We start from the raw sequence: 11,034 nt of genomic DNA, 5'->3' as shown, positions 1-11,034 counted from the left end.
TTCAGCTAGAGCGGTTACCATCCATTGATCCATATCAATACCATTATATCCAGCTGACTATGAGTGAACGCACAGTAAAAACAGTCATCACAGGGTAAACGCAACGACAGACTAACTCACATTCACAAATCCACTCAATTTAGAGTCACCAAGTAACCCGCCATCATGCATGTTTTTAGGCTGTGGAGGTAAATCAGATAACCTTGGCTTAAAACCCACACATACAGGCACCGAGACCAGTGTACACCCACACTACAGAGCTCACTATTAGATGAGACTGTGCCTTCAGGATTATTAATTTTGCACAATATTCAATATTTATGTTTGTGCAGTTTTTTCAGGTCAAGCTCATAACTAAACCAAATATTTTATAACCTCTGGGTCTCGAAATTTTTGCAGGGGAAAACTCTTATTGTTTTTCTCTTCAATATTTGTTGATGGATGTGGGTTTGACTTGTTTTGCGATGTTGCTGATTGTTAAAATTAAAGACAAACTAGTTGGTTGTGAGTTTTAATATATTTTCTTTTTAGAAGAGATTTTAATTAATTCAATTCAGATCTATTTATGTTGCACCAATAATAATATAGACATCCATCTCTTGGCATTTTAACAGAAAAAAACCCCCAATGCCACAGGAGCAAGCAGATGACATTGAGAGAAAAGAAACCCTCCTTAGTAACAGGAGGAAACCTGCAGAAACAAACTTAATGGCAGCTGTCAGCTGCACGGTCATGGCTTGTGGACAGTAAGAAGAGACAGAGACAGAGAGTGACAAACAAGCCAATCAGTTGATTATAGACATCAAGTTAGTTCACTCATTGCAGTGAGACTTAACCTGTAAGGTTAGTGACAGGTAACGAGAAAAGTAGAGAAAAAAAACAAACTCTCAAAGTACACTGACCTTCCAAATAATGCAGTGTGGCCTGATCCAGCACTGTCAGCTTGAGAAAATAGGAAACCTGATCCTGAAGCCTGATCCTAAAAGTTCATGGTGGACTTGGGTGTTGAGTGATGCTTTGAAAGACGATTTTTGAGTTCAGGAGATTAAATGACAAAAGTTCCCACTGGTATCCAAGAAGTGCATCAAACTAAGCAAGGAATAAGGAGGGTTGGGTTCGGGTTATAAGAGAGACACAACTCAAGTTTTTAAAATAACTAATCTTTAAAATGAACATTTGGAGACTTATATTTGGTTAGTTTGTAGTAACTAGTGTGTCATTCATAATTTTACAGAGGAGGGTGTTTCCTCGTGCATCCGCGTACTGATGTTAGAGCTGGACTGTACATGTCATCCTTAAAAAAATAAATAGTTGCAGGGCTGTTTTTCGGTGCTTCCTGAGCTGACAGCCAGCCCTCAGAATGAAAGCTGACTCCACATTACCTCTCACTTGTTTTGTGCAAAGACGGAAGTAAATCAAGTGGGAGGGGACGAAGGCCATCACAGCTCCTACTACGCCTGTCACGGTAAGATGTTTGTTGGGGATTTTCTCTCCAGATTCAGTGTGGGACGAGGTTAATTTTAACCCCCGAAGGTACGCTAATTCTTCTGGGTGAGGTCTGAATTAGGCCGATAGATTAAGAGCTTAAGCATCCCCGGCAAAAGGCTTCCTTAAAGCCCCGCTTAGAAGGTCATGTCTCAGCCGTGCGACTGGCCACTGACAGGCACACTGCAGCGGGCTGCTAGCCGTTAGCCACATTCCCATTCATCCACCCTAACTACCGCAAACATGCAGGAATGGGCCAATCAGTTATGCGTGAGTAATTGAACGGACAGCATCGGCGATCGCACCTTTTTGTCGGGGATCATTTACGCAGCTTCAGCCCACTTTTGTCTGTGATATCTGTTTACTCTAGCCTGCTATGCTAACGTCATTGTAGCACGAAGCTAACCAGATAGCCAGCGTCTCCTCTGTGGCAAAGTGGCTTGAATAAGTTGACAAATTCTAGTGTTGTTTGTATATATGGTCAGTTTGTAAACAATGACCGTGAAGACTGGTGAGTTATCGGTTGGGACACGATAACAGTGCTGTTTATACCAAAAAAACCGGACCGTAGTTAGCTTTGGCTAGCTTCTTCGTCGGCTCAGTTAATACGCGTCGTGTTTGGTTAACTTTCTAACCGGTTAGTGATCTGTGGAGTGTTGACAGCTACTCCAAAAACTCAACCAACAGCCAGCCGAGGGATGCATCTGGCTTGTCAGTGCAGCTCGTCGCGTGTATCGTTAAAAGTAACGTTAATACCTGGCAGGCCCGAGCCTGAGCATCACTTTTCGGATAGCATCTCTCTGCCTGCAAGTTTCCCTCACAAGAAGTTTCCCTTCAAATGCAGCCAACAGTTATTTGCACACTATGTGACTTATTCCAGCTAGATTTAATGACTTGTGTTGTTATCGTGTGTTGACCTGTGTTTTAGATCCACCATGCAGACCTGTGAGCAGGAGCATTGGTCATAAAGTTTGTGTTCCATAATGTGTTACTAAGCAGTTGATATTGGTGTCTTGAATTGGCAAAATTCGTTTAAAAGTAGAACTTTAAACGTAAAAACATGACATCTCGATCTTTTGAATGTGTTGTTTTTGGTCATTGTGCAGACCAGGGTACTGGTCTGGGATTTGCTATCCTTTAGATTTGTCATGTGATTACATTGGAAATGGAGGTTACCATATTGAAAAGACATCAGGGTTGACAGATTAAAAACTATTTTTTTAACTTCTGTTATCTGTGTTACTTGTCCAATCCAGTAAATACATATGTGTGTGTCTGCAATGATTTCCTTTGGCGACCCCTGCAAAAAAGGGGGAAGCCACATATTACAAATTTAATCAGACTTATAAGGAATGGTAATAAAATGTGGTTAAGCACAAGGGAGCACCTGAATACATTCCTTAAAAATGCTACTCGGCCCACAATAGGGTTATTTTCCGAACCTAAAAATGGTAAACAATAGTGAAACAATAAACGTACATGCATCTGATACCCTTTTACCCAGCAAGGGGTCTCTGGGTGTTGGATTCCCCAAAGAGAGGTCGCCAGTCCAACACGGGACAAACATAGAAACGGATGCATAAATTCACACCTGTGGACAGTTTTTGTGTTTTTTGTTCTATGGGAGGAAACTGAAAAAAATGCAGACTCCACAAAGAAAGGCCTTGAAATCCCAACGCAGACTTGAACTTGGGGTGTTTTTGCTGCAAGGCAAAAGTGCTAAATACTACACTATTATCTATACAATTAAATTGTAGCGTATTGAAAATACCATGTCAAATGTGGGGGGAAATATGACTTCCTATGTTTTGTACGGTTTGTTATTGTCTGTTGGTCCACTCTTCATAGCAGCTCTCCTCAATAGATTAAAAACTGAAAAATAAATGTCGGTGTTTAATGGTAGCTGTGTAACTGATTTGAATATTTGTTGAACTTACTTAAGTTGAAATTAAAGACAGTTCTTACTCTATTCAAGAGTTGAAGTTTATCTGCTGGATTTTAGTTTTTGATTACTGAAAGATTTTGTCTATGAAGTGGGAAAAAACAGTGGAAACATATAACGTTGATTCAAGAGCACGTCGCTGGCACCACATATGCTGACGAGGAATATTTATTTTTCAGGACGAGATATCAGTGTGATTGCTTAGCAAGCTTTCTTGTTTTCCTTTCCAATTGTGGATCATCAAATGCCTCGAAAAGGACAGGAATTCCTCTCTTTTTCCCTGCTCTTGCACTTCCTGTATTTCCTGTTGCTCTTGTGATGCTCCATGTCAGTTAAAGATTTCTCACACATCCTCTGCTTTTCTTTTCTTTTCTTTTTTCTGTTGCTGTTGCAGGAGAATCGACAATTTGGATCCAAGATGACAGACTCCAAGTACTTCACCACCACCAAGAAAGGTCAGATTTCTCCTTATTGTTATACATTTTTTGGATTAGCATGTTGAAAAACTGACAGGTTAGATTTAGTCTTAATTGCATGAAACCAGTTTGTTTGAGTGACACTGGATCGCCTCTGAAAGTCTGTTTTAAAGGGTGTTAACTTGAAATATATTTAAAGCTGTTGACAGTTGAAAAATGAGTAAATAACAGGTATAATCCCAGTAGCAAGATGCTTTTGAACTCTTGTAAGCAGCTGAACACTAAATCCAAACAGCCTTTTTTTTTCAGTTTAAGATCATGGAGATTAAGGTTGCAAGACATTTCACAATATTATCATTATCGTAACTTGCATATCACAAAAGACCAAACGGCAATAAATGATTCAGTACACTGTGCATTAATCAAAAGAAGTCCCACTGCAGTACACCATGTTGACAACTGATGACATAATTCACTTCATTGTTTCAACATTATATCAAAAACAGGCCAGAAAAGAGAAGCACAAAGACACAAAAATGTCAAACCACAAAGCTAACAGTGTGTTCCACCTTTCAAGCACTGCAGGAGTGAAGCACTGTCATTTGCAAGTACAAATCCCAAAGCACAACGTTGTTAACATCTTTTCCTTAACTATATATTTGTTGCAAATCACGATACTCAATATTATAGCATGTTTAACTTGTATGGTGCAGCCCTACTTGAGATGCTGAGTACATGAACTAAAGGTGGTGATATTGTTCCCAGACGAAATACATATGCTTGTGGTGATATTTCATTCTTGACTTAAAATCTGAGGTCTCCAGTCGTATATGCTGTGAGCTGGGTGTAGAGATGGAATCACAGACATGACAATGAGAGTAACAATGATACTGCAGTAGAATGAACGTTTGCAGGTTACTGAGCGGGTAAAGTGCTGGAGCAGGTCCAAATTCTAAGTGATTCTATTCCCCTTATATAGATGGCACTAGAACAATGGCTGGTCTGCTTTGTTTTTTATTTATTCCCTGAAGCAATGTACGTGACGCGCAGAGTAACATTGTTATTCCGGTTGTAGCGGTTTGTGCAGTCAGATTTAATGTCGAATCCATCCAGCTGTAATTCTGCTTTATCAGGTTCTGGCTCAGCGGATCTCAGACACCCTGGACATCACAGGGCAAACGGGGATAGAAAGACAAATCACATTCACGTCGACAGGCAATTTGGAGTTACCAATTAGCCTAAAACATGGATGGTAGCCAGAGAGAGAGAGAACCCTTGTATGCTCAAGAAGAATATGCAAACTGGAATTGGGGACGATCTCGCTTCGAGCACTACCCATTAAACCACAATGCGACGTCCTGCTGCATGAAGTTTATGAACTCCATGGTGCACAGCGTAGAAGCCTAATGGACTGCTAAAGTGGTTCAGACTGCAGAAGCCTTGAAGGCTGAAGCCTTGTAAATGTTTTGCATTGTCTTTTGTGTCGGTGTCGCTGCCAAAGAACAACGGCGGCAGCTCGTGTACATCCGGGCAGACATATTGAGAGGTGGCCCTGAGATAAAACTGTTGTGGCTCTTGCTGCATGTGTGGGTTTCATCCACACCTCCCAGAACTGTTCCTCTTGAGAAAGTCGGGGAAATGTAAACAGAAGCTTATAGGTGATGGAGCGTCAACCTCCTCGTGATCGTTCGGGCTCACTGCAGGCCTGATGGTGTGAATCTGCTCAGTCTGCTGCTGAAATGTTGAAGGAGATTGCATGTGATTAAGGGTTTACGTTGGCTGGGAAACTCTTCAGTGACTAGATTCCGGTTTAAGTCCCAAATTGACAGTGCACTCACAGTCTATGTTTTTTGCAGTTTAATTTGTGTAAATATGCAGTAGTGACTCTGCACCGGAATGAAAACAAAGCTGAGCCTCTTAAGTTTTCTGGTTGTCAATACAAACTTTGTAACCAATCAGTGAAGAGTCTCCTGTTGTCACCTTTCATGAAATTTTCATGAAGACTCGCTGCATGCATTAGTTGCACTGTGGGTGAAGCAGATGTCTCCACGTGTAAGTAAGTTAGTGATTCTTTCCCCTCATTGTTCAATAAAAACAGTTTTGGTGGATGGTTTTATCCACATTACTGTGCCTGTTTGAAAACTGCCAGTGCTGGCATGCTTCCTGTGCTGCCAGCTTTATTAGTGCTGCCGTGAAAACCTCCCTCACACTCTCAGATTGTGACGCTTCACCCACAACCTCCTACCTTCACTCTTCACAGTCGTATCACAAAAAGTGTGGAGGATTTACTTTACAAGTATCTCTGGCAGGTCACCGTCCACCCCTCCAGTTTGTGGGCACCGCTCTGCTTCTTCGGTCCGTCAAAAGGATTACATGGTGAATGATCCCTTCCATTTCTTTTGTGCGTTTGTGTGTATGTGTGCAGGGGAGATCTTTGAGCTCAAGGCAGAGCTGAACAGTGATAAGAAAGAGAAGAAGAAGGAGGCTGTAAAGAAAGTCATCGCATCCATGACAGTGGGCAAGGATGTCAGGTAAGCCTGTGCTGATAAAGCCAGAGAGGTCCACAGTCGCATCATGCAGTCGCACGTAGTGTCACATGTTGATGCTGCAGTCACATCTCAAGTCTTCCCTCTGTCAGCGCGCTGTTCCCCGATGTCGTGAACTGCATGCAGACGGATAACCTGGAGCTGAAAAAGCTGGTCTACCTCTACCTGATGAACTACGCCAAGAGTCAGCCTGACATGGCCATCATGGCTGTTAACACCTTTGTGAAGGTAAAAAAGCACTGCCGTGTGGAGTTAGGAATGTATCAGTCAAGTAAAAAAAAAATCGGTGTCGTTTGTGATTATTAGAAGTGTGTTTTAGTTCTCGAGTTCCTCCTCAACAGTTGATCCTTTATCTGGAGCTGCAGAGATGAAGTCTGTCCCAGCCAAAGCTGGCTAAAATGCAGATTATGGATTTAGAGGTCCCAGATCATCACAAGGATCACATGCAAAGAGCAAAGGAACATTTGTTTAAATATTAGTGGCATTTCATTGTTTCTCTATCTCTAAACCATTGCAACAAAATCCTGGTATGTCTTCCATGTATGAATTTGAATACGGACGTCTTAAGTCTTGAGCAGTATTTAAATATTTCCAGGGAAACGATTCAGAGGTTTCCTGCTTTATTAACTTCGCTTGCTACGTGTCTTGCTTGAGCCAAACAGGACAAGTAATAATAGTCTGCTTTTTATTCACACTGTGTCTTTGTGTATGATCAGAATTTACAAATGAGTGTTTTTTTTCTGTTTTGTTAGTGTTGATGAAATAGAATTTGTTTTTAATTACATATCGCCATCCAGGGCTTTGTGTGAATATTTTCAGCTTTCTCATGCGTGCAGCACTCATCACAGCTGTGTGTGCCTCTTACTGTTTCCATCGCCAGTTTGTGAGTTTAGTAGTAGAATTACCAAACGTCAAGGTTTTGGCTGAGGTTAAACACAGTCATCTGTCTCAGTAAAATGCATTTTTCTTTTCAAATTCCTTGTATAATAGCAACTGTAGCACAATGATATATTATTTTTTGTGTACTGAAGCTAACGAAGTCTTGATTGAATGAAAGCAGAAAAGCACAGTTGTCGATATGGTGCTTGTAGTTTATCCGCATGATGGCCTGGCACAATTTGTGTACATCTTTAGCAATTGTACAGCCATAAATCACTGTTACTATAGTCGTAAGTTGGTTAGAAACACAAACCGTTAAACTCCTGACGGTTCCGACTCATAGGACTGCGAAGACCCCAACCCTCTCATCCGGGCTCTGGCGGTTCGTACGATGGGCTGCATCCGCGTGGACAAAATCACGGAGTACCTCTGTGAGCCACTGAGAAAATGTCTGAAGGACGAAGACCCGTACGTTAGGAAGACGGCAGCCGTGTGTGTCGCGAAGCTTCACGACATCAACGCCCAGTTGGTGGAGGATCAGGGCTTCTTGGACACCCTGAAAGATCTGATCTCGGACTCCAACCCCATGGTACGCTGACCTCTGGCAACTCATAATTTGATTTTTGAGCCTGTCTTTCACTGATTAGCTCTTTGCAGGCACCGACGTGTTTAATCTGATGCCAGCAGTGTGTGATAGTCAAACACCCGCTCTGTCTTTTGATGTATCTGTTGGCCACTATTTGTTTTTTTTCTTCCTCTTGTTGGTGTTAATCTGTCCTCTTGCCATTAGGTCGTCGCAAATGCAGTGGCAGCGCTGTCTGAGATAGCCGAGTCTCATCCCAACAGTAATCTGCTGGACCTCAACCCTCAGACTATAAACAAGTTGCTCACGGCTCTCAATGAGTGCACAGAGTGGGGACAGATCTTCATTCTTGACTGTCTGGCCAATTACACACCTCGCGATGACCGCGAGTCTCAAAGGTAACCGGCGGACTTTTTTTTTTTTCGATCATCGTTTTCTCCTCCGACACATCGGTTCCCGCTGGACTTGGTTTAATTGTGTGGTTTTCTTTTTCATCGTCATTAACATCCATCAGCATCTGTGAGCGTGTGACCCCACGGCTCTCCCACGCCAACTCCGCGGTGGTGTTGTCGGCCGTCAAAGTTTTAATGAAGTTCATGGAGATGCTGCCCAAAGACTTGGACTATTATGGCACTCTGCTGAAAAAACTCGCCCCTCCACTGGTCACCCTCCTGTCTGCGGAGCCCGAGCTGCAATATGTGGCACTTAGAAACATCAATCTCATCGTCCAGAGGCGGTTAGTAAGAAATGCTGCCTTAAAAGATTCAGGTTTCAGTTGATATTCCATTACCTTTGTTTGAAATTCATGTTTTGTTTTGTTTTGTTTGTTTTTTTCCCAGCCCAGAGATCCTGAAACATGAAATGAAGGTTTTCTTTGTGAAGTACAACGATCCGATCTATGTGAAACTGGAGAAGCTGGACATCATGATTCGCCTGGCATCCCAAGCCAACATTGCTCAGGTCGCACACCTGCGTCAACAATGCACTATTGTCTTGGCATGCTGTCGGTAGATTACAAAAAAAAACCGATCCTCATCGAGGTGACGTGTGTGACGAGGATGTCTGTCCCCCGAGCAGGTGCTGGCTGAGCTGAAGGAGTACGCCACCGAGGTGGATGTGGACTTTGTGCGCAAAGCGGTCAGAGCCATCGGCCGCTGTGCCATCAAAGTAGAGGTGGGAGCGGAGATCATGTGTTTAAATATTTGTGTCAGCCGTGGGGGAACATTGGTTTGTGTTGTGCCTGTGTTTACCGTCTCCTGCAAGGCTGAAGCAGAAACTGTAAATGATTAAAAGCCAGCAGTAAGGCTCAGTTTCAAACACCAGGTGGCTCTGTCACGACAGTGCTGTGTGTAAGAGCCTGCACCAGTCAGCTGAAACATTATGACCACCGACAGGTGAGGTCAATCACACTGATTATCTCTTCATCATGGCAGTGGGCAGTGGGCTGGGGATGCATTATCGAGGAAGTGAACATTTTATGTTGGAATGTGTGCCGGAAGCCGAACAAATGAGTTTGACAAGGATCATATTATGAAGGCTGCTAAGGAGCATCGATAAAACTGCTGCTCTTGTTGAATCTTCTCAATCTGCTGGAGTTGATGTCTATCAAACGCGGTCATTAAAGGGCCACGCAGGACTAAAGTCATCTGCTGCTAATATATTCTGATGCCAGACGTCAGAATACACCTCGTGGAATCCATTCCTCGACGGATCCCGGCACACGCTTGACTTCACAACGTTATGCAGGTGGTCATAATATTGGGGCTGATCAATAGTACAGCTCCTTGATTGCGGTTTCTTCTTTGGGCTTCCGGGAATGGATTAAATATTTTATTTCATCGTTGCAGCAGTGCTTGGAAATAATATTTGGAAAGATTATGCACCTCAGAGTTAATTTACTCCGACTTTAAAGTCTTAAAATTTCGTGATACTCAAAATGTGGAGTGGGCTTCCTTTTTTCTGAAAAGAAGTGTAAGGGTGAACTATTAATTTATGCTTTTTATGGGCATTTTATAATGCCAATTGCTAAGAGTTGGGGGGGATTAGAGGTGGGCCGCATGGGTTAAGCTCACAAAGAGGACTCATCCTCTGACACTTTGAGAAGTTTTGCTTCAATCACACTATGAGGAGGTATTTCAGTGAGTGGTTTTCTGTGAAAGGTTAAAAGAAATGTAGCCGCGGATCTTTGATGTATGTATGACGTACTTCTAAGTGCATTAGTGTTCATTTGATGTTTTCTGATCTTAAGTAACACAATTTATTTCCCTGTCTTTTGCCAGCAATCAGCTGAACGCTGTGTCAGCACCCTGCTGGATCTCATCCAGACCAAGGTCAACTATGTGGTGCAGGAAGCCATTGTGGTCATCAAGGACATCTTCCGCAAGTACCCCAACAAGTGCGTTTCTGGTTTAAGTAAACAACAGTATGAAACGTACTTATTCGCACAGGTATTTGGTGATCTGGTTTTGGTCTTCAAACTATAATGAATCCTTGATGTCAAGTCTGTTCTTCAATGTTACTGAGCGAAAGAGACGATGGCATTGCTATATTTCTATTTCCAGACATTTCCTTTGTAGGACGCTTGTACTCACTGAAACTTTTTTTTTAGATGTACGCCACCATATTACGAGGGAATTGTTTGCAATTGTTCACTTCAACCTATGAGGACCTAGAGCAGTGGGCGTTGGGTCTTGGACCCCGAAGGAGGAGAGCTTCCCCTGTCAATGATGTTAAATAAAATGTCATCATCTTAAAGAACAACACAGTAAGACATGTTTTAGAATCTAAAGCAGCGCTGGAAGGAAAAGCAAAAGCCAGACCCATGGATTTGTTTGGGCAGAGGCTCAAAGGCTTTGCACAGCAACTTCATCCAAAAAACAGGAACCGTCACGTTTGCTCTGGTCTTAATGGGTCAAGGACTGACGCGCTTGATTAAGCACAAGGTAACACCTCAAGAAAACTCTCCGAACTGAACACGCAAGCCTTCATTGCATCCGGAAAACAACCACGTTGATTGAGTTGGAGTGTGAATTCTGCTGTGGATCCAACAGCGTAGATTCATGTGCCAGACAGGAAACCTCTCCCACTCAGCCTGAGACTCTCATTCCGGAGTCGCTTTGAAAAGCCTCCAGCTCATCATGGTTCTTGCATTAAGCAATACTGAGTCAATGCCCGGTTGAACTC

The 11,034-nt window shown here is 42.7% G+C and overlaps 1 protein-coding gene across 1 annotated transcript in view; it reads left to right on the top strand.

Annotated features, from left to right (window-relative positions):
- The first annotated feature begins 1,405 nt into the window (after nt 1-1,405).
- Nucleotides 1,406-11,034, top strand: part of ap1b1 (adaptor related protein complex 1 subunit beta 1) — a 30,228-nt gene continuing 20,599 nt past the window's right edge. Inside the window, exons 1-10 of the mRNA XM_080499789.1 lie at nt 1,406-1,465; nt 3,822-3,882; nt 6,269-6,374; nt 6,482-6,617; nt 7,612-7,857; nt 8,059-8,249; nt 8,366-8,587; nt 8,691-8,811; nt 8,929-9,024; nt 10,131-10,246. Coding sequence (XP_080355915.1) covers nt 3,846-3,882; nt 6,269-6,374; nt 6,482-6,617; nt 7,612-7,857; nt 8,059-8,249; nt 8,366-8,587; nt 8,691-8,811; nt 8,929-9,024; nt 10,131-10,246 — 1,271 coding nt within the window. The 5' untranslated portion in view covers nt 1,406-1,465; nt 3,822-3,845. The remainder of the gene's footprint in view (nt 1,466-3,821; nt 3,883-6,268; nt 6,375-6,481; nt 6,618-7,611; nt 7,858-8,058; nt 8,250-8,365; nt 8,588-8,690; nt 8,812-8,928; nt 9,025-10,130; nt 10,247-11,034) is intronic.

The sequence above is a fragment of the Blennius ocellaris genome (assembly GCF_963422515.1).
Source record: "Blennius ocellaris genome assembly, chromosome: 7".
NCBI lineage: Eukaryota > Metazoa > Chordata > Actinopteri > Blenniiformes > Blenniidae > Blennius > Blennius ocellaris.
Note: the sequence above shows the minus strand (reverse complement) of the source record. Positions and strands in the feature narration are given on the sequence as shown.